At 63.2% G+C, this 22,385-nt stretch overlaps 1 protein-coding gene across 12 annotated transcripts in view; it reads left to right on the top strand.

Annotated features, from left to right (window-relative positions):
- The window catches only part of RIPOR1 (RHO family interacting cell polarization regulator 1), a 34,541-nt gene that overhangs the window by 4,050 nt on the left and 8,106 nt on the right, over positions 1-22,385 (top strand). For 2 of the 12 annotated variants that reach the window (XM_041126017.1, XM_041126018.1), the window contains exons 1-8: positions 5,902-6,136; positions 17,766-17,892; positions 20,240-20,389; positions 20,727-20,805; positions 21,124-21,147; positions 21,673-21,726; positions 21,846-21,998; positions 22,086-22,271. In XM_041126017.1, coding sequence (XP_040981951.1) covers positions 5,995-6,136; positions 17,766-17,892; positions 20,240-20,389; positions 20,727-20,805; positions 21,124-21,147; positions 21,673-21,726; positions 21,846-21,998; positions 22,086-22,271 — 915 coding nt within the window. In that variant the 5' untranslated portion in view covers positions 5,902-5,994. Of the gene's footprint in view, positions 1-5,901; positions 6,137-11,897; positions 12,026-14,469; positions 14,627-15,999; positions 16,259-17,765; positions 17,893-18,386; positions 18,512-20,239; positions 20,390-20,726; positions 20,806-21,123; positions 21,148-21,672; positions 21,727-21,845; positions 21,999-22,085; positions 22,272-22,385 lie in introns of those variants that run through there. The other 10 variants (XM_030024969.2, XM_030024972.2, XM_041126020.1 and 7 more) reach the window with 10 other exon arrangements.

Genomic DNA, 22,385 nt, shown 5'->3' with positions numbered 1-22,385 from the left:
TGGTGGCGTGCGGCTGGCACCCATCTCGCCACGCCACGAGTCCAGCTCCAGCTCAGCATCTCCAGCCAATGCGCAGCCAGAAAGAGGGCTGGCTTCTCCTTTGAGCTCCAGCCTCTGTCCCTGGTGGTCCCAAATCCAGGGCACCCCCCCATCTCCTGTGAGCTGACACCCCAGGAGACACCCCAGCACCCCAAGACTTTGCAGACATGGGGGGTCCTCGGCAGCACCCTGGCCATCCCACCCATGGATCCCACCCCCTCCCCCCCTCTGGAGGGGGCTGGGGGCTTGCTTAGGGCTTGACCCCCCCACACCCACCCCCACCCCCCCCCCACCCCCCCCCCACCCCCCCCCCGCCGCTGAGCCGTGACGTGCCTGTGGGGTGGAGAGGAAGGAAGCCAGCCCGGTGGAGCCGAGCCAGGGAGAGCTTCCTGGCAGCGAGCTCCAGCCTCCAGCGCCTTCCGTGCTGCTGCAGATGGCTCCGAGCGGGATGGAAAGCAGAGGGCTGTGCGAGCCCTTTCCAGCCATTCCCCAGCCTGGCATCCACCCGCTTTGTGCCGGTCAGGAGGCAAACGCCAGCCGGTGACGCAGCACCGGGGCCCTGACACTGCTGCCCCGGCGAGGTGTCGGAGGGAAGCCTGACTCATCCCTGGCAGGAGAATTTGAGACTTGTCCATGTAAACAGAGCTGGTCCTCGTGCACCAGGGCATGTGACAGATACGGGAGAGACCGGCTGGAGCCACAGCCTGGGGCTGGTGGCATTGACACATGTGCTAGAGGCATGTGAGAGGCAGCTTGGCCTGCGGAGAGCTGGAATCTGTCCACTCCCGCCTCATCCTAAGGCTCAGGGGAGCATCATTTGGGTGCGGAGGGTGCGGCAGGATCTGTGCTATCGGCATGTCCCCCCTCTGCTACCCCTGCCCCACAGGTAGCTTTTTAGCAACCAGTTTTACCCCTGGTCCAGCTGTTTGGCTGCCACTGCTTTCCTGCAGGGACATCCTTCCCAGCAGGGACCAATTTGGACCAGTAGCTCAGGACAGGCAGAAGAGGGACAGGATGAGGGCAAAGCTCCTGAGATGCCATTTCACGGTGCCAGCTTCAGGAACAGAGTGCAGCTTGTGGTGTCAGGTCTCCCTGCATCTTCTCTTCCACAAGAATGGAGTGAGCATGGAAGTGCCATGCTTGGGTGCACAGAGGGTCACCGGGTGCTTGTTCCCTTTCTGGGACCAGGGATCACTTGGAAACCTCCCTGTTGTCCGACGTGCTCTCCAGCACGTGATTTCCCCTTGGGTTTCTGTGTGCCTTGCTGCGGGATCTGGGCTGGGAGAGCTGCAGGCCAGTGGGGAGAGGAGATGATTACAGCCACTTCCTATCCTTGCTTACCCTGCACAGACGGTTTCATTTCCTTAATCCCCATCCCAGCATTTTCTTTGTTGTTTTCTTTGGAGGGGACAGATCATTTGCTGAAGGCTGGTGCTTGCTGCAAGGAGCGCTTTCACACTCTGGGAGACCAATGCGGGTGCCTGCTGGCTGCCCCTACATGAAGCTGCTCTCTGCTTTTGGGTGCAGTGGGTGCTGCTCACGAGGGGACAGGGACCCCACCTCTCAGCGGTGCCCAGGACCACCGTGGAGCGGATCAGGGTATGCATGGGTCCCCTGTGCCGCTCGGGGAGGACCATATTTGCATGCATTTGCAAACAGCCCTGCCAAACTTGCAAATTCACCCCTGCCAAAGGAGCTCGTGATCCCAGTTGCCTTTTCCTTTTGCATCCCCTATGGCACCGGCGTGCCTGGCCTGGGCCAGCTTTGGGGCAAGGCATTCCTGCCGGACTGAGCTTTACCCGGTGCGATGCCGAATCCCGAGGCTGCTGATGCCGCACCGCGGTCCGGCTGTGCCAGCCTCCCTGCTGCCGGCTGTGTGTGCTGAGCTGGGCTGGTTGCTGGGCTCGTCCATGACCTCAGCTTTCCTGCTCGGTGTTGGACAGTCCCTGAGGGGCTGCAGGAATCTTGTGAATCATGAATAGTTTTGGAGTGATTCCTCCAGGGTGTGTGTGAGCTGGTTTCTACTGTGCCGAGGTGGGGATGGCTGCCTGGTTGCAGAAGGTGATGTGGCCCCAGGGGATATTCAGACCCCCCAAGCTGAGCTGGGGTAGGGGCTGGAGATGCTGCCTGTCACATTCCCGGGATCGAGAAGGGAGTTAGGAGAAAGGACAGCTGGCTGGTGGCTGGAGAGTCTGGACTAGCCCATGGTGCCCTTCGGCAGCTCCTTGCCCTCCTTGGCCCATGCTAGGGTTGAATCTGATGCAGTCACGATCTGGATGTTCTGGCTTTGCTGCAAAGCCTTGGCTTGGGTGGCTGCTTGCTGGCCAGAGAGGCTGGGCAAGCTGACTGTCACCCAGTGCTGGCCAACACCGAGCAGGTTTGTGGCTGCTCAAGGGATGTCCTTGCCTCCCTTCTCCCAGCCCCGCGGGCAGGCAAAGTGCTGGGACAGGCAGCTCTGCCCCACAGAAAGGGATGGGCTGGGTCAGGGCTGCAGCCCAGACTGCTGCTCCTGCGAGCTGGCCCGGAGCACGCTGGGGAAGGGTTTCCAGCAGAGCTCAGAGGACCTGCTGGCACAGCCTTTCCCCACTGCCGGCCAGTTCGGGGCCCCGGTGAGTCAGCTGGAGCTGCGGCTCGCATTGCTCATGCTGCACCAGCACCGCCCTGGCTCCCTTAGCTTTTTCCCAGGTTGCGTTCCCCAAAAACGCACAGCCGGAGGGATGAGGAGCCCAGTGCCGGGATGCCGGATGCTCAGCTCCAAGCTTGTGGCAGGCTCTGCCGAGCCGAGGCACCCCGGCTGCTCTCGGGGATGACAGCTGGGCTCTGACTGTGCTCAGTACGCGTGGCTGTCCCGGCGCAAGGCTTGAAGCTCTGGCCTGTGCTTACTGCCTTGCTCCAACGCTGAGCAGGAATGCTGAGCATGCGGCTGTGGAGGGAGGCAGGCCTGGAGCCAAGGGCTGGCCTCCTGCCCTCTGGAGAGTGGGGAGTGGAAGATGTGGCTCCAGGCCCAGCCTGCAGCGAGAAGAGCAATTTGGGCAGAGACCCACGGTGTGGGGGTCCGCCGATGGCTCAGACCTTACTCTGCATCGTGGCAGGCAGATGCAGGCAGCTGGCACAGCCGGTTGCTGAAGCTGCCAGGGAGAGGGGAATGTGCTTATGGTGGTCCCAGCTAATCAGGCTCTGGCAAGGTGCAATTCTGTGCTGGGAGGTGCTGGGTGATGCCAGCCAGTGCTCAGACAGGGTCTCTTTGCGCTCAGGGACTCTTGCCTGCACCAGCACCCAGCTTCCCAGCGTGGGCAGGGACTGCTGGGAAGCTTCCTCCAATGGCCAGGATCCAGGAATATCCATACCCATGCCGGGAAGGTTAACCCTTGCCTGCCGGTGGGCATCATCCCTCCTTAAAACCAGGAGGGGTTTTTTTGGGGAGCAGGCAGGCAGGGGGGTCCTGCAGGGACTCAGGCAGCGAGCCTGCCCTCGCTTTTGTTTGCAAAGCTGGTCTGTGCCGAGCAAACTCCCGGTGACCTAGAATAGCCCGTGCGGTGCGCCAGCCCAAGCCTTGGCAGAAGGAGTGTTTAGCTCAACATCCCCAGTCTGGCAGGGCAGGCAGGCGTGTGGCCGAGGGGAGGAGTGCTGCAGGCAGCTCTGTTGGCCCCAGCCTCGGTGCAGTCCCCTCTCCTGATATCTGCAGTGTGAGACAGCTGCTCCCCATCCCGGCAGTGGCCGGGAGTAGTGTTTTACCTTGCAATGGTGGTGCATGGGTAAGCAAAACGTGGTGGTGTGGGTAATTCTGCCTCCAGGCACCCCAAATCTTTACCAGGAGGGTGGTCAAACCCTGGAACAGGCTTCCTGGAGAGGTGGTCGATGCCCCAAGCCTGTCAGTGTTTAAGAGGCATTTGGCCAATGCCCTTAATAACATGCTTTAGCTTTTGGTCAGCCCTGAAGTGGTCAGGCAGTTGGACCAGATGATCACTGTAGGTCCCTTCCAGCTGAAATATTCTATTCTATTCTATTCTATTCTATTCTATTCTATTCTATTCTATTCTATAATGCTTATTATCTGAAGACCCACCTTGCTGCGAGGGATCACGTAGGACCAGCTCAGTGGTCTTCAATTGGGGTGGGTGAGCCCAGGCAAGCTGTGGTGGGCACTAGGCAGCCCACCAAGCCAGCCACTCACCTGCAGGCTGGGGACACGAGGAGGATCGTATGCACCCATGCAGAGCAGGGGTGGGTGGGTGCTTCCAAGTGCCTGTTTTGCCATGCTGTGCCAGTTGCGGTTGCAGACCTGCCTTCCCCCAGCTAACCTCACCGCCCTGACCATGCAGCAATATCTGGCTGCCCTTGGAGAGCTTTTGGGGGTAAGCAAGGTGGTGACACCATCCACAGGGTGTGGGGGAGACCCAGCCCCCTACTTGATCCACAGGGGATGCTGGATCAAGCGATGACAGCATGGCACGGTGCTGCTGACCACGCCAGGCACGTGGCAGGCCATCCTGGTGGGAGAGGGACTGCGTGGCGCTGCGACCTGGGTTGATTGATCAGCCAGCTGGCTTGATGGATCCACACACCCTGTCTGCCTGTCCATGTTGGCCCTTTGGTTTGGCTTTTCGCTGGTGGCCGCAGGACCTGCTGTCCTCTCTCCCATCTTTGCATCGCTTCTCCTTCCCTGTAACCAGGCCAGTCTGGAGGGATGGGCTGGGAGCTGGGATGCCCTGGTTCTTGCTGAGCGTCCTTGGCAGCAGTGCTCCTCTCCTCACTGTGGTCCCAGGAGAGCGACAGTGGTGCAATGATTTCCTTGTCACTGATATTGCCCTACTCCACTGAGCTCCGAGACCTGGTGATGGTCTAATTAGTGCTTTTGCATTCCAGGCTGGCTGGAGCGCTGTGTTGTCTCATCCTTGCATGGAGGATGTCTCACCGGGGCTGCAAAGGCATCAGTCCCATTTAAAACTGGGTCGATTCAATATGATCTAGGACAGATAGGAGAACAATGGGCTTGGGAGAAAGGAGAGGAGCAGGGTGCATCCCTCCAGTAGGCATGGTGCTGGGGAAGCATGGCTTCCTCCCTTCCCTCCACTCAGAGCTCCAGAGATGCTCAGAGGTGTCAGGGTTTAGGACCTGCACTGGCAGGGCAGGGTCCAATCCAGGGCAGCCATGATGCTCCATGAGGAAGCCAGCACCATGTAACTGTGGCATCTGTCGGGGTGGCAGCCTGCATTCACACCAGGGCTGCCTGTCCTGCAGCTGGGGACACTGGGAGCACTGCTCTCCTCCTTCCCTGTGGAGGTTGGAGGCTGCTGGGGATGGGAATGTGGGGCAGTGCCTATGCTTTGCTCTCCCAGGGTAGACTTGCTGTTCAGCAGAGTTCTGAGCACAGCTCCTGCTTTCTGCAGTCGGGGTCCGGCGGTGGGAGGAAAGGCAGCGTGGGGCGCTGGGTACAGCTGGGAGCAAGGGTGCTTGGGCGCTGGTTCTGCCTCTGCCACCGACTGACTGCACAGCCTTGGTCATGTCACTTCACCGCCCGGAGATACCATCCCCGCTGTCAGCAGGCTGTGCAACATGCTCGGGGTCTTTCGGGGCGAGCTGTAGCCTGGGAGGCTGTGGTGGCCCTTGTTGGGGGGACCGGGGGGGACTCCGGCCACCGCTTTCCTGGCAGGGACTGGCTGTGGGCGCAGCAGCCAGGGTCTGAGCAAGCCTCAGGGCAGGGCTGGGAACGGGGCTCAGGCATCCCGCTCCAGCTCTCGGTGGGGTTGGCAGACCCCCAGGGAACGGCCATGCCCCGGCAGGCTGGGCCGATGACCCCTGCGAGGCCGTGGCGGTGGCGGCGGTGGCGATGGCGGCGGCGGCGGCGGCGGCCGTCTCCTCGGGGAGGGAGGGAGGTGCTCCCGGCCGTGCAGCCGCCATTGGAGCTGGCTCTGCCGTGGTTTCCTGCCGAAATCACATGGCTCCCGCGTTTCCATGGAGAGAGCCGGGGTGGGCGCTGCCAAGAGCCTGCACGAACTCCCCGCTTGCTCCCCGTCCATGGGAGTGGAACAAAGGGGATGCACCGAGCCAGGCCCGCTCTCGCCCCGCGCGTCGTCCCTCGCCTCTCCTGGGACATGTGAGTGTCACCGGCACCTCCCCACCCCGGGCAGCGCCGCCTGCCCCGGGGGGAGACGCCGGTCACGGAGCGGGGGGGATAAGTGGGGAGCGGGGTCGGCGGCTTTAGCAGGGCTACACCCTGGGGGGGCGGCGGCCCATGTCGCTCCAGTGCCACCGCCTGCAGCCACCGCGTCCGCCACCCGCCGCCCAGCCCCGGGGTGGGCAACCGAGGCGTGCGGGGGGCTGCTCCGTCACGGCGGGGAGGGTGACGGGGGACTCGGCTCCTCCGCCCCACGGCCCTGCGGTTCGAGGGCTGCTCCGCACCCCGCGACAGGGCCGGGACCGCGGCCGGAGGCGCCGGAGAAGGAACCAACCGCCTGACCGTGGGATATTGGGGCCGGCAACCCCGCAATGTCACCCTGGCCGGGATGCGTTGGCCTCCTCCGGCCCCCGCTTCGCTCCCGGCTTTGGGACGGTGCCGCTCGTTGTACTCTGCGGAGGAGCCGTGCTCTGCCCCGTGCTCTGCCCCGTGCTCTGCCCCGTCTCTCCCGGGGCCGGCCGGGCAGCGGGACGGCGGGCAAAGGACAAGCTGCCGGTGTCCATATAGGGCCCTGCCCGAGCGGCTGTGGGACGCCAGAGCCCATCGGTCCCGGAGGAGAGGCTGCACCCATCTTCCCCCCCCCGCCCCATCACACCCCTTGCAGGACCCTGGGGGGGGGCTCCTGAGGGACCTGGGTGCACCGGTCAGCTGGGTGCTGCCTCCTCCTCCTGGGTGAAGGAGGGAGGAATGCTCGGAGGAATTAATGAGACAGATCTCGCTTTGTTGCTGGCCCGATCCTCCTATCTCCCAGCCCTCCCCAGCCTGCCAAGAAGTGCTCGGGAAGGCCTCACACCATTAACTCTTTCCCTGCCGCACCTCTGGCTGTCCCAGGGCTTGCAAACAGCCTCAGCGGGTTTTACCCTTGCCAGATTCCCAGAGGAGACTACCGAGGCCACCGGGAAGTCCTGGCCTTCCTATAAACCCCGTGTTGGCTGAGGACCTGTCTCCAGGCTGGTGGCTAAGGAGCAGCCTTGCTGCGTCCCCCTGGGCAGGGCTGGGGTGTGAGGCTATGACATCGCGCAAAATCAGGCAACGCGGGGCTCGCCGCTACCGGCGTTGCCTGCTTTCGGCTGGTGGAGGTCCCCAATGCATCGCTGCGGTCTCCCGGGTGGAGAGGAGCCGTGGTGGGAGCTGGCATGGTGGTGGACGAGCCTCTGTGGAGGACATGACATGATGGGGTTGAGCCTGGGAATGTGGGCGGCGATGGGCAGGGCAGGGATGGGAGATGCTGGGATGGGCAGCTGATGAGGTGGGTGTCAGGGTGCAACCAGGGGTTAACTGTTGATCTGCAGCGGGGACAGTGGTGTGTACTGGGGCATCTCTTCCCAAACCCTACCTGAGGCTCCTGGCCAGCGCTCCGCTTTGCCCAGGAATCTGTGGCCTGGGTTGCTGCGGGGTGCCTGGGATGGGCATCGTCCATTGCCTGCTGCTACTTCGAGAGGAGCTGGGCAGGGGCGTGGGGACATCCCCCAGAGATGCCATTGTGCTGGGCTCCAGCCTGCACCAGTGGCTGAGGCTTGGCGGGCACGTCGGAGCTCCTGCCGTGGCTCTGACTTAAAGGACGGGACCTGGGAGACCCATCGTAGGCGGGGAGCTGGCATTTGGGGTCCCCAGGGGACGGCGAAGGCAGACCAAGCCCTGGCTTTGCATGGGTTGAGGCCATTGCTGGGCTGGGACGAGCTCCCCGCCTCGTGCTTTGGGGTTATTTATAGGGCTGCCATTTTTATCGCTTCTATTTCTGCTGCCGTGTGGGGACGATGCAAGGAAGCAAGGGGGGAGGGCTTGAGTCTGCCGCGGCCCTGGTGCCCGGATGCGGGGTGCCCGGCCCCTCTGGCAAGGGATGCTGCCGGCAGCGGCAGCGTAGGTGCCAGTCTGGCTGCGGTAGCCCTCGGGGCATCAACCCTGCAGAAAAAACTCCACATACGATCTGTGGCGTTGGGCTGCCAGGATTTTTTGGAGCTCGCTTTGCTGGTTTCTGCAAAAAAATAAAGTCAGAGAGGTCGGCTTTAGCACCGTGGTGGGGGTCACCATCTGCAGCTCTAGGACCGGGCTTTCCCAGACCAGGACTGGCTCTTGCCTGGCCACAAGTCACTTGGTCACTCACTGTGGTTCTCCTTCAAGCCATGACGGTGGGTCTTCTTGCCAGAATTGCCACCTCCTGCCCGCTCCTAACTCTCCCCCATGGCCAGGAGCTCTTTGGCCCCTCAACAGGCTGGTGCCTACGTGCTGGCACTCATCTTCCCAGCCTCTTTTGGCCAGCAGTGACTTCTGCCCGCTGTGCACCCACTGAGGTTGGCCTGTGCCTTTTCGTGCCACATTTCCAGCTGCGCTGACGTTCCCAGCCATGGAAGGGTGTCCATGTCCAGGGAGCGCTTGTCCAGGAACAGCCTGAAACAGGTTCTTCATCACCTTGGTCTTTGGTGCTGGTGCCACCAGGGCAGCATGCTCCTGGGGCTGGTGGCTTCTCCGGGGGCTGGGTGATGCTGGGTGGGCACAGCTTCAGTGCTGGTGGTCCCAAGGCCAACAGGGAGCAGCCGGGAAACCTCACCAGGACTCAGTGCTAGCAGGATGTGGGGGTCTCTGGGAAGCCAGTCCTGTATCCCACCCAGGGCAGGGAAGTAGGAATGTCGTCCTGGGGTGTCTGGATTTTTCTTCTGCCTGTCCACAGCCTGGCCATGGCTGTACATGCACGTCCAAGCGTGGCTGCCCACGAAGGGTTTTGTTTGCACGTTTAGCTGTTGTGGTTGGCTTGGGCATGCTCGGGGCAGCTTCCCAGGCCTGGTGAGAGGAGGCCATGACAGGGACACCCCCAAAAAGGGTGTGCTTGGGGCATTACACCCACATCCCTGCCACGTACGAGGGATGGAGGCAGCTGCCCTGGCTGGTGACTGGTGAAGAGCGTCCAGGGAAGTCCCCTGAGCTGGGGGAGGTGATCAGCACCCTGCAGGGCCATGGGGCTGTCCCCTTCCCTGCGCCCACTCCCTGTCCCCGGCCAGGCCAGGGACAGAGATTAATTTAACTCAATTACCGCCCAGGCCCTGGCGGTGTTGGCATGGCTCGTGCCCTTCCTCTGTCCTCCCTTGGCAAGGTGTCCCTGAGCTGGCAAGCCCTGCTGGAGTGCCGTGCAGGGTGCCACGAGGCGCTCAGAGGAGATGTCTGATGCCATGTGCCCATGTCCTCCTCCGGCATCCTCTGCCACCTTTTGAGTGCATGACCCCAGCTCCTGCCTGCTCCTGGTGTCTCCCCGTGCGTGATGCCCAGGATGGTGCTGTGCCATGGAGCTCGCCTGCACTGCCCACATATCAGTGGCCCCACAGCCCTTTACAAGGCTGCAGGCAGGGCTACGGAGAGGCAGAGTCCCTGCAAGTGGCACAGCCTGGCTGCCACCCCTCTGGTAGGAAAGCCTGGATGTCCTTTCACTCTGTGTGGCACTGAGGAACGCCTCTCCCGCAGCTCCCGGCAGCTTTAGCGTGGCTTTCTTGTTAACCTTTAATGAGAACAAACGAGCTGGCATGGGCCATCGCTGCGGGCGCATTGCCTGGCCGTGTGCCGGGCACTGGCTCCGCATGGCTGCCAGTGCGGCGGAAGCTTTGCAGAAGGCTGGTCGGTCCTGGGGTGGTGCTGGGAGCGATGCTTTCCCCCGGGGAGAAGCGGCAAGGGGTGAAAAGCCAGGCAGTGGCCCCCTGCCCATGGCAGCCACCGAGTCAGAACTCTGCCCGTCGGTGGGGAGAGCCGGGGGGATGCATCCCGACCAGGCGAGGTAGGAGAGCTGGTCTTCATGCAGGGTGGAGGTGGGTCCCCCGACACCATGCTTTGGGTGTGCTGGGCTGCTGGTTGCCCTCCATGCCCATGGGGGTTGCAGGCAGGTGGGCAACAAGATGCCTCCGTTTGCCAGGCCTGGGATGGTTTCTCCTCGGATGCTGCTCGCAGCCAGCCCAGACTCACCAGCTCTTCCTCCAGCTGCTCTCCCAATGGGGCTGGCACTGGGCACCCACCTGGGCACCCACCCAGGCACCCACCCAGGAACCCACCCAGGCACCAGGACGAGAGCGTGCCCTGGGATGCAGTGCTCTTTGGTGGCACCGCTGCAAGCCCCAGCTCACCAAGCCTGGCTATGGCTGGCTCCGGAGCCACATGCATAGGTGCCGACAGTCGGGGAACCGTGCCACCCTACAAGGGAGCCTCAGACACTTCTCCTCCCCTGCCATGTGCTGGTCCCATTCTGCACAGGGACCAGCAGGGAGGGGACCAGCTGGGGAAGCAGCTCACCCTCTAGGGAGGGGGTTAACTGTGTCCAAGAGCACCCCATCTCTGCGAGCACACCCCCAAGACTCTGCCCCAATGCTTTTCCTCCCAAACCTGGCCTGACCTCGCTCTAAAAGCAGCAGCAAACAGGAAAGGAGCCTGGGAGGGAGGTGTCTCTTCCTGCCCCGGTGACGTCAGCTGGTCCCAGCCTTGGATGGAGCTGGCTGCTTCAGCCTCCTCGATTGGAGCTGGAGGGGGGTGCCAGGCCTGGGTGCCCCAGGACCAGGACCCCTGCAGGGACTTACGGTGCTGGAGGGGGGTGGTGTCTGTGCCACAGAGTCCCCTGGTTGTTTAGAGCATCCCTGTGCTTTCTGCCAGGGAGTTGGGGGGCCGGGAGGTGCCGCTGGCCTTGGCACGGAGGGCAGGTGGGTCTGCCACGCTGCCCTGTGGGAGCTGGACCCCCGTGGGAAGCGGGACAACCTTGGTTCCTGCATGGGAATGGCACCCAGCATCTTTGAAGAGCCCTGCGAGGAAGCCCTGGCTGAAACCAGCCCCTCTGAGGCTTTGGAGACCCGGATGACACAAACTGGGGACATTTGAGGCCTTTTCCCAGCAGCTCCTGGGTGTTGCAGGGTGCCCACGGGCATGCTGTGGGGATGCATGCCGTGGGAAGCCCACAGCAAAGCCACGGCTGTTTTATATATATGCATATACATATATTTTAAAAAAAAGCAATGCAGAAGCGAGCAGCAGGGCTGCCGGGACTGCTCCCCATAGCGGTGTGAGCATCGGCTGCCCGCTCTGCCCACAGCTTTGTGCCTGCTTGCAGCAGAGCCGGCAGGGATGGGGGTGAGGGGCTGTGCCCGGAGCATCCCCTCCGGAGCAGGGACCGGCAGCAGCCCAGGGCCAGCGGTGCATTCAGCAGGGCGGTGTTTGCACCCTGGCTCATGGTCTGCCCTGGGTGACGGAGGGAAGGGGGTCTCTGAGAGGAGAAGCGTCATGGGGGGCTGGCTGGCATGAGGCCGGGGTGGCACGGGTGGGTGGCGGGGGACACTGCGGTGCCTGGCGCAGGCTGCAGCCCTGCTCTTCCCCCTGCTTTAAAGCAACCCAGAGAGGGGCTGGCGGGGAGTTTGAACCGCATTGGCCTGCGGTGTTGTCCCCTCCCCTGCGCCTGTGCCTCAGTTTCCCCAGGGGGGCGGTGGGGAGGGAACGATGGGGACCGAACCGTGCTGTCCCTGTTCCCAGAGCAGCTGGTGCTGGTGGGGTTCCCTCCTTCTAAGGGGGATGGGGGTCCTTCTGTCCTCCCCTCCTCTGTCCTCTTGTCCCCAGCCCTTGAGTCATGGCCGGGGCCGCAGTGCTGGGCAGTGATGTCAGCCCTCGGGCAGGGGAAGCGTGGGAGGAGACTGCTGCCCGGGGGGAGCCCTCCCGGCCCCGGCCCCCACACATGGGCGGACAGACGGCGGGAAGGACAGACGGCATGAGAGAGCAACAGCTGCCCGGGACACTGATCCCAGCCCGAGGGGGACGTGCTGCCGCAGGCCGCCATGAACGGCAAACCGAAAGGTACTGAGCACTGGCGGCACCGGGGCCCCCTGGCAAACGCCATTAATCTGGGGACCCCCAGCTGTCTGAGGCTCCCAGGGCGATGTGGCCAGGCTTATGGGGGGGTTTTTAGGTGAGCGACTTCCCCAGGGAGGAGGACTCTTCTTCCCCAGGGATCAGTATCCACCACCTGCAAGGGACATGGTAGTCACCGTGGCATGCAGCGATGGGGTGTCGGGATGGGGTGCCCATAGCAGGATAGGACCCGCCAGCTGCCCAGCCTTGCCATTGCCCACACTGAGACCCAGGCTCTGCATCTCAAGGCAGGAGAGGGGCCACGGCTGCCCCCCGCTGCCGGGCGATGAACCCCCAGTGCCACAGCAGCAGGGCTTTCCTCGGCAAATTGTTTATCTCCCCCTTGTGCCCCCCACATCTTGTCTGCGGTCATGCTAATGAGGACAAACAGAGCCTGGCTTCGTGTCGAGAATGCCTGGCACCACAGCCCCAGAGGATCTGGGCAGAACAGGGGGTCCTGGGGCTACTCTCATGCACAGGGACCATATTGTCTGGGCAGGATTTTGGGGGGGGAAGCTTCTGGTACCCAACAGAGCATCCTGGAGATGAGCAGGTGGGGGTGAAGGTGGCATGTGGGACCTTCGCAAGGTTATGTCAACCCCAGCAAGATCATGCCAGAGCCCTGTCTTCTGCTCAGCACCTCTAAGAGGGGTCACAGCCCACTCAGGAGCAAGATCTGGTGCCCCTGGCCAGGCTGCAGTCCCATCTAGCAGGGCATGAAGGTGATCCCTTAGGCCTCCAAAGCCATGGGGATCCTGGCTGGGTGCTCGGTCTGTGCCTTTGGTGGTGGGCGACCCACTTCACTAGGACCGTAGCGGTCCTGGGCTGGTTCTCAGGAGCCGTCCTAGAAAACAGGATGGGCTTGAGCTCAGCCAGGCACTGGGGAACCCCCTGGGTCCCAGTTTGAGGCTTGCATCCCCCTCTGGCTGCGAACTGGGAACCTGTGGTATAGGTGGTGGGGTGGGAGGCTGTGAGCCCCCAGCCCCTGGGGAGCTGGCCGTGAGTGTCTGCCTGCGCCGTGCCCTGCCCTTCCTCGGGGATACTCCACGGGGTAAATAAGCGCTTCCTCCAATTCTTCCCATTTGCAGCTCCTTCCCTTTCCTGCCGCCCTCCCACTTGGCCCAAGGAGCCAGCTGGCCTCCTGCGGCCGCGAGGGCGGATACCGCTGCTGTGCCCCCAGCATGGGAGCACCCAGCACCCATCCAGCCCCCTGCCCGCAGCACCCAAACCGCCATCCCCTGTTCTGGTGGGGGCTGCCACCTTATGGCTGGGAGTTTCTCTCCCGGGTGAGTCATAGGGAGCCGGGATGCCATTCACTGACTCATCCGACTCCCAAAAAACCCCAATCCCCCTCCTCGCCCCGCACGGGGGGCAGGCAGCGGGGGTCCTGCCTGCCTGGAGGAGAGGCAGAGCGTAGAGGACGTCAGGGAAGAGGCGGCTCCCAGGCTCCCTGTGACCAAGGCGGCATGGCGTCGGTCCCCGGATGCTCCTGTCCTCTATGCCGGGGAGGGACGAGGGGTGATGGGAGGGAAGAGCTGCTCCAGCCCACGCCGGGAGCTGGCCAAGGGCTGTCCTGGGGCCGGAAGGGGCTGGCGGGGGGCCGGGGTACGTGCCTGGGTTAGGGCAGCGGGGACGCAGCTGTGCAAACAAGGATGCAGCGGCTGGGCTGGAGGGAGCCGTGCCAAGGGCCTGAGTTCACAGGCTCCCAAGGTCGTCCCCGCCGTGCGCCCAAGGGACGCTTACCCAAGGGTGCTGGGGTGGGGGGGGTCGTGCCACTGGCGTGGGGTGGCAGGACCACCCACTTGCCACAGACGCCTTGGGTGACCAAGCTGCGGGCAGGATGGACCATCCCATGGCTGCCGTGCCGTGCCCTCATTGGGGGACACTGCCGTGCCCAGGGAGGTGGCTGCAGTGCCATCAGTGTGGGGACCACAGCCCAGCCCTGCCAGCCCCTCCTGGGGGAGCCCCTTGGGTGGCCGCGGGTGCTGCTGGCTGGTCGTGGGTGCTGCTCCCCAGGGTCAGGGGTGCGGGAGGGTGCTGTGTCGGCCACCTCAGGTGTTCCTGGCCTCCAGTGAGTGACATTACTGGAGATGCTGGTCAGAGCACCCCCAGCTCCCAGGGCTGTGGGGCTGGGGATTCGGGGGGAGCCAGTTTGGGGCGTCTCCGACCAGGGCAGTGTTGATAAACCCGCCGGAGCGACCTGAGGCTGGTGCGTCTGAGTGTCGGAAACAGAAACCAGCTGGGACCAACCCAGCCGGTCGGACTGCCCCCTCCGCCGCTCAGACCAGCATTCTTGGGATCCCAATCATCTCCAGAGCACCAGGCATTGAGAAAGGAGCTGGCGGCCGGGCTGGAGAGCCCCGGGGTGGGCTCCAGCACCCCCCCCCTGCCACGCCACCCACCCAGCTGCTCACACCTGGCTGCTCTGCACCCTCAGCCGTTGCCCGAGGGCAGCACTGGCCGAGGACGGACAGAAGGACCGACTCCCAGGATTGTGTTTCCTACGCCGGGAGAGCTGCAGGCGGTCTGCTGCGCAGGCACAGCAAGGTGAAAAGCTTGGTCGGGAGGCAACTTCGTTAGCACTGAAGCCCTAACTGAGAGCAGGGGGCGGTGGGGCTGGCAGGGACTGGACCTTTGGGGCAGGACCTTTGGGGCAGGACCTCTGCAGCTCCTTCTCAGGAGAGGGAGGGATGTGCTTGGGGCTCAGCGCGTGGCAGGGACATGAGTGTGCCAGTGCTTTGCCCGGTGCCAGCCTCCCAGTAAGCCTGGCACGGGGCTCACTAGCCTGGGCAAGATGTGGCAGCCAGTGGCCCCTTCCAAGTGTGCCCTGGGCTCTGCTCCCTGCCGGGGCTGGCCGTGCCGCCATGGTACCAGGTACCTCTTATCTCGGTAATGTCAGGAATGCACCACGCTGGTGTTTTTTCCTCTGCCGTGAGCCAAGCGTGCCAGGAGCGGAGACCCCACACGCTGCCTGCCCTGCCTCATGCAGGCAGCGCTGCCCTTTGGCACCCAGCTGGCTGCCTGCATGTGCCAAGCTTGAGCATCCCTGGGGCTCCACTCCTGCAGAGTGGGGCATGGTGTTCCCCTCCTCAAAGGGAGTTTGGGGTCCTGGCACGGGAGCTGGGCTGCAGGGTGCCAGGCCTGGGGACACAGGGTGTCATGGCAGAAAGGCTGGTGCCGGCAGGACCTGGCAGTGCCCGGGGCCGGGTGCTGGGCTGGCTAGCAGCAAGTGTTGGGGCTGCACCGTCCCTTGCTGTTGACACAGGTCTGCACCCATCCTGCCGGCTATCTGGCCTCATGGTGCAGTGCATCGTGGAGGGTGTTTGGGGGACAGTCGGATCCCTGGGCTGGAGGGCAGGGATGTGGTCCTGTCAGCAGCCACTGCTCATGGCACTGCTCCCTGTGCCAGTACAGGAGCTTCAAATGCCTTGGAGCACGACACAGCACCATGCACGTGGCTGCTGGAGCCTCTCAGGGGTCTGGGTGAGTGGCTGGGGATCGCTCTGACTCTTCTGGAGAGTTGTACTGGGGCATTGGTCCCCCACAGCACCCCCAGCATCCTTCTCCCCTCCGACACACCCAGCATCCTTCTCCCCTCCAACACACTTGGCATCCTTTTCCCTAGTGTGGGCTCCTGCCTGGGTGACCCTCTTTAGAGCCCCCCTGTGCCCCCAGATGGCAATGTGGGCTGGAAAAGGATGGGCTGGCAGGGTTGTGCTCACCCTGTAGGAGCTGTGACCTGGCCCGCATGTGGAGAGCCCTGTCTTAGGGGTGGTGGGTGCTCTTCCTATAGATGAGCTGCTGTAACACCCAGCTGGGGCAGCAAGCACCAGTGCCACGGGCCTTGCTCGCTCAGTGGGGAGCAGATTAAAGAGCCCTGCAGAGGGTAATCTGCCCAGGCCCAGCCAGGGATTACAGCTTCTCCTAATGAGCTTAATTGGGACAGCGTTGTCCTGGAAACTGGAGGGACTGGCACCGAGATAACGCTGAGGCGGTGGGACCCACAGAGCGGCTCGTGGTCCTGGGCTGGAACCTGAGTGCCAAGAAGGGACCAGATGGACCTGCTGCATCCTGGCTCCGATGGGATGGAGGTTATTGGTGGTGGCTGCCTTTGACTCCAAACGGCCCTGGCTTATCCCAGGAGCTGTGAATGCCTGGCCCCAGCCTGGCATGTGGGAGGTGACAGCATGGCTGCGGGGCGGCGGGGAGCACAGCGCTGGGGGAATGCTCGCCAGTGGCCGAGCAGACTTGTGCCGCACGGGGCTGGTTCGAGCTGGGCTCCCAGGCTCCGTTGTGCTGGGGGAAGGAGTAGGGATGGCGGCGGGAGCCCCGGCAGCACCTGCGTCCCTGTGCCGTCCCTGGTGCTGCTGGGGCTGGGGGCTCGCTGCCCGCCATGCTGGGGGCAGGAGGAAAGGCAGAGTAAGCCCCTTAAAGCGTGGGGCGGTGGCTCTGGCCCCAACTGCCAGCTGGGGAAGCTATGCATTCCTAGGGCCCTGCCTGGCCTTCCCTGGCAGGGTGTGTGACTGCTGGGCACCGTGTGGGCTCGTCCCTGGCAGCTCCTGTCTCCCCATTCCACAGCTCAGCTCTGGGGGCTGGCAGCGACAGAGGGACCGAGTTGGTGTCAGCAGTGGCCGGGATGAAGTGGAGCATCCAGAAGCCTCTGCCCTGCTCCGGTGGCTGCCCTGTGGGCTGGGCTTTTCCCTGTGCCCAGCTGGCACTGATGGGGGTGGCAGGGCCAGGAGGAGCCCTGAAGTCCCCTGCTCTTGACTTGTGCTTTGGGCTCCCCTCCCCAACCCCAGCCAGGGCTGCAGTGATGCTCCCTGCAATATGGGGTGGCAGCTGGGTCTGGGCCCCGAGACTCAGAAATCTGCTCCGTCCTGGCTGGCATCGACTGCACTGGCCGCTGTGGGGACAGGCAGGTACAGGCAGTAGTTTCAGGGCTCCTGGCACCCTCTGGCACTGCCAGAAGCAGAGGGCAGGGCTGCGACAGCTGTGGGGCTGGACACGTGCTGCCTGCACGGACTTTCCAGGGTCTGACAGGGAATGGCTCGGCCTTTCCTTCCCCGACGCAGAGCTCCTGGCAAAGCTGGGGACTTTCCAAAGCACTTTGTTGCCTGTGGGTTTCCCTCCTGGTCGCTGGAGCAAGCGGAAGCAAGTGTGGAGACAGCGAAGGGTTGGGCGGCCAGGTCTGGCCCCGCGCCCTTCCTGCCCCTGCAGTGGGGTGGCACGGATGACAGCGGGACATGGGACAAGGTGGGGTTCAGGAGGAGGTGGCCGGGCTGGGGCACAGCGGAGGGTTTGCCATGGTTGTGTCCAGGAAGGGCCATGGTAGGCATTGGGCATCAGCCCTTTCTTGTGGCTCCCATGGGGCCAAGCTGGGATGTATCTGTCCATCTGTCCCCACCAAGTGCTCATGGTATCCAGAGCCCTGCTTCACCCAGGGCAGGGCACCAACAGCATTACTGGGGACAGCATGGGACCTGTGTCCCCAGTGCCACCGGGAGCATCCCTGGGCTGAGAGGGAGGGAAGGCTCCCAGCCCATGAGTGCTACGTCTGCCCCAGCCCATGGGTGCCGTAGCCACCCTGGTCCATGGGTGCCGTTCCTGTCCTGGTCTCAGTGGCAGCCCTGCCTGCATGTGTTTCCCCACCCTGCTGCTGGTGACCCCGCTCTCTCGTGCCCCGCAGGGAGGCCCTCCAGGTCACACTCAACGATGTCACTGTCTGTGCGCCCGCAGCGCCGAGTCCTCGTCACCAAGATCAATAGGAGCCAGTCCTTTGCAGGAGTGAACTCGACGGCCGACCGGCCCTTCAGGTAGGAGATGGGTGCTCATGCTGCATGCCGTGAGGGATGGGGATGGGGACAGGCTTGGGCACGGTGGTGGGACCTGCTGCGCATCCTGAGGCACCTTCCTGACCCGCTGCCTGGCATCTCCCTCAGGGATCTTTGTGGTACCCAGGGGATGTTGTACGGGGGGCTGCATGGAGCATCAAGGCCAGATGGGAGACAGAGCCCACCACCCCAACCCTCCACTGTGCCGGGTCCCAGCCTGGGTGAGGACCCTGCAGCCCTGTGGCTGCTACCACCAGAGCATGGATGAGGCAGGTGTAGTTACCCTCGTTCCTCAACCAGCTCTTAAGAGCTTCCCTGTGACCATCTCATGTTTAATGGGTGTGGTGAAGGAGCTGGGGTGGCTTTGAAGCATTGTGTCTCGACGGCCTTGACATCCTGCGGCGGCCGGTTTTGGGATTTGAGTGCTGGCGTGAATCAGGGTTTCCTCCGGGTCATTTCAAACGTGTTGCTGAAAGGTTTTATTGGCTGCCCGTCAGCTGCGTTGCGAGGAGCAGCCGTTCCCTACTCATCCTCTCCAGCCGCTGGCGATGTTATGGTCCCATCATACCCTTCCTCCTCCTCTCTGCTGAACCTCACATCGGTGAGAACTACCCCACGTGCTGCTCATCCCTGCCAGCCTCCTCCGCACCACCCCTAGCTCCTGGCTACCCTCTCACAGGTGGTTCTCGGGACATGGGCATGCCATGGGTTTGGGCTGTGGGACTATGGCATTTTAATACTTTTAATCCCTTTTCCTAGCACCCAGTCAGCCTCCTTACCTCCCAGTGCTCCCACCGGTGCCTGGGGAGAGACATGTCTTAGCCAAAGGGCTGGGGAAAGCAGTGCCAAGCTGCCTTGCCAGGCTATGGGCACCTTCACTGGGTGGGCACAAGCGCAGGTAGAGCCTCCCCATGTCTGGGAGCAGACCTCCAGCCCTGCTTGGCTCTTGTCCCTGGATCCTGTCCAGCCTCTGGGCCAAGTGACACTTCCCAGGCCATGGGCATGTTGCTGGACCTGGGGGTGCCAGAGGGGCTTGCTTGGGGACAGAGAAGCAGGATGACTTTTGCATGCCTGCAGCCAAGTGGCTGGTGGGGAGATGCTTGTGGGAGATGCCTCCAGGCGCCCTGGAGGGCGGGAATGAGGAGGGATGGTGGAAATCAAGCATTTACCCATCACTCTGGCTTGGGAGAAGGCCAAGACATTCATTTCCCCCCCCCCCCCCCCCCGCCGCCAATGATTCGGGGAAGTCTTTTGGCCACTCCTGCAAAGAGCAGCACAGGATGGGAGGTCCGGCCCGGGGCTGGGAACGAAGGAGCCCAGGGTGTCTCCTAGGCACCGGTGGCACGACGGTGAGCTGGAAGGAGGAAGGGAAGAGCCGGTCTGAGTGGGGCGTTGCTCGCTAGGCTGGGGAGCGACTCCATTGCACAAGGCAGGAAGGGTGGTGTTTGGGTCCCGGCCGCTGGGTCAGTATCCCTTCAGGTTGGCTGGGGAAGGTCCTCGTGGCAGCAGTGGGGCAGGTGGAGGCAATAGGCAGCCAGCAGCTCCATACAGCTGGTTTGGTGTCATCTGGAGAGGCATAGCATCAGTGAGGATGTCCCTGCCCCATGTCGCTGCACTGTATGATGGGGTGACAGGACTGCTTGTCCCTAGGATGCTACCATGCTGCCACCCACTGGGATCTCTGCCTCTCCCTGGGAGTGCACGGTGGCAGGGCAGCAAGCCGATGGTGGCATGTGTCACCCTGCCACAGTGCCCAGACCACAGGGAGCATCTCCATGCCCCTGGCAACCTGAGGTGCTGGCAATGGAGCAGAGCATGGCCCCTTCGGAGTGTGGCCAGGGCCAGAGATGCCCCCACAGGCACTCCAGGAGCGCAGCTTAGCTCCGGCTGGTGCCAGCCCCTTTTACCTTTGCTCCCTCCAACTGGTGCCTGGGACACCCACACCTCTGCAGAGGCTACCCCACAGCCAGCCTGTCTGACCCTGCTGGGACAGGGTTAATTCTCTGCTCTTCTCCACTGCCAGCTTCATGGGTTTCTCCTTGTCCTTCCCATGGCTTCGGGGCAGCCAAATGCATTGGGGGGACTGGGGGCATGTGGTGCAGGCAACGCTGCCCAGCTTTATGGCCCCGTCTCACCCAGCCCTGCTGGCTGGTTAGACTGGCTGCTGGGGAGTCCTGGGAGAGGCAGGCAGGTCTGGGCAGACCTGGCCTCCATCCCAGAGCTCCTTCTTGTCTCAAGACAGGGTGCCTGGCAGGCTGGGGCACTCAGGCAGACCCCAGTGCTGTGTGCTGATGCCGGCTGCCCCGGGTTTGCCTGCCTCTCTCCCCAGGAACCTCTCGCCCTTCACCCCCACCGTCTCCCGCAAGACTGGCTCCAGGGTCAGTAGGATGTTCTCAATGTCCCACAAATCCCCACCACCCAAGGTGCCTCAGCCCAACCGCCTGGACGAGGTGTACGAAGCTCTCAAGAAGGGCCTGACGTAAGTGCTGGGGCTCCCCATGGTTGGGTGGTTGGAGGCAAGGAGCCCCTGAGGGGCACAGCGACAGCTTGCCATGGGTTGGGGTTGGCAGCTCTCCACTCCCACCAGGTAGGGAAATGCCAGGACTCCTGGGCGCAGTGCCTGGGGGTCCTGGAGCTGCATGGGGTCCTGCATCCCACCACGTCCCATGTTGAGGCAGAAGTGGGCTTCCTCACCTGGGTGCTGGAGCGGGGAGTGGGGATGAAGGGCCAGATGTGCTGGGTTGGTGTGGTCTGTGGGTGGCAGGAGCCCTGGACATGGTGTTCCAGCCTGACCCCCATGGTGTGGTTGCCCCCAGAGCCTACCTGGAGGTGCACCAGATGGAACTGGAGAAGCTCAGCACCCAGATCCGCGAGTCCAAGAGGAATTCACGCCTGGTGAGTGTTACTGGGAAGAGCCTTACAGGGAGTAGTGCTTTGGGTAGATGCCCAGGGTGGTGGGCACGGCTGGGGCAGCCCATGGTCCATCTGTGTACCAGGGCAAAGCCTGCTTCTGTGAGGATGTCAGGGGCCAGCCCAGGCTCTGGTGTTGGGCTGCATGGGGCTCCTGTCCTACTGTCCTGCACTCTCCAGCCCTGGCTGGGTGCTGCATGTCCCTGCTGACGTGCTATGGGTGGTGGGTGCGATGTGCTGGGTCTCCCTGGGTGGGCAGAGCTGGCTTTGCGCTGCATCTTATCCGTCTCCTCTCTCCTCCAGGGCTTTCTCTACGATCTGGATAAGGTAAGCGGGATCAGTGCCCCGTCCTCCCTGTGCCCTTCTTCCTAGCGCCTGGGATGTGCTACTGCCAGCCCCTCTCTGCTTGCTCTGCCCTGCTGCCTGCCCCCCATCCCCTGCACGGCAGAGTGCCTGCGGGCTGGGATCGGGGCTCTGCAGGCAGGGTGGGTCTGGGCAGGGGAGGTAGCAGTGACGGGCAGCTTGTAACCTGCTTCTTGCAATCAAAAGCTGTTGTTGGTGAGTGCTGAGCTTGGGTTAGCTCTGAGGCTGACAGAAGAGCACCCTGGAGCCTGGCCTGTCTCCTGCAGGGCCCTCCGGGGCAGGGGAGGCTGGAGGATACTGCAGCACATGGGTCCAAGCGCAGCCTCTGCTCCACTCACCGCCAGCTGCCACCCTGTACCTCCCAGGCAGGGCTGGTGACCAGGACACATCCCAGCTGCAGTGCGGGCATGCAGCAGGGCACATCCTGACCTGTGGCTCCTCTGTGGAGGGGTTGGGCTGCCGCTTACACCATGTCCTCTGCTTTTCCAGCAAGTGAAGTCAATTGAGCGCTTCCTGCGTCGCCTGGAGTTTCATGCTAGCAAGGTGAGATCTGGGGACCGGGGTCACCTCGGGGCAACCTCGAGGCAACCTCGATGCAGCACTGGGACAGCCGTGCTGTCCCCTGCCCTGCCCCTCACCGCAGCTTGGGTCTGTCCTTGCAGATAGATGAGCTCTACGAGGCTTATTGCATCCAGCGGCGGCTCCGTGATGGAGCCCACAACATGGTCAAGGCTTATAGCACGGGCTCGCCGGGCAGCCGGGAGGCACGCGAGAGCCTGGCTGAGGCCAGCAAGGGCTACAAGGAGTACACGGAGGTGAGGCAGCTGGCTGGGGTGGGCTGGCAGGGTGCTGGGTCCCATGGGTGGCTGCTCATGGGTTGCTGTCTGTCCGTCTGTCCCCAGAACATGTGTTTGTTGGAGAACGAGCTGGAGAGCCAGCTGGGCGAGTTCCACGTCCGGATGAAAGGTAACACATCCTGCTCCATCCCTGGCTTGCTGCCTGCCTGCCTGCTGCCTGCTGATGCCCCTCTGCCTTCTCTTGCAGGACTGGCAGGCTTTGCCCGGCTTTGTGCTGGTGACCAGTATGAGGTTGGTGGGACCATATGGGTTGGGATCTGCTCTTCTCCTGCCCTGTGGTCCTTGGGGTGCCTGGGGGGCATAGGTGGGCGCTGGTGTGGAGGGCATGTTGCAGGGCAGTGGTGG

This window comes from Aquila chrysaetos, chromosome 9 (assembly GCF_900496995.4).
Source record: "Aquila chrysaetos chrysaetos chromosome 9, bAquChr1.4, whole genome shotgun sequence".
NCBI lineage: Eukaryota > Metazoa > Chordata > Aves > Accipitriformes > Accipitridae > Aquila > Aquila chrysaetos.
Note: the sequence above shows the minus strand (reverse complement) of the source record. Positions and strands in the feature narration are given on the sequence as shown.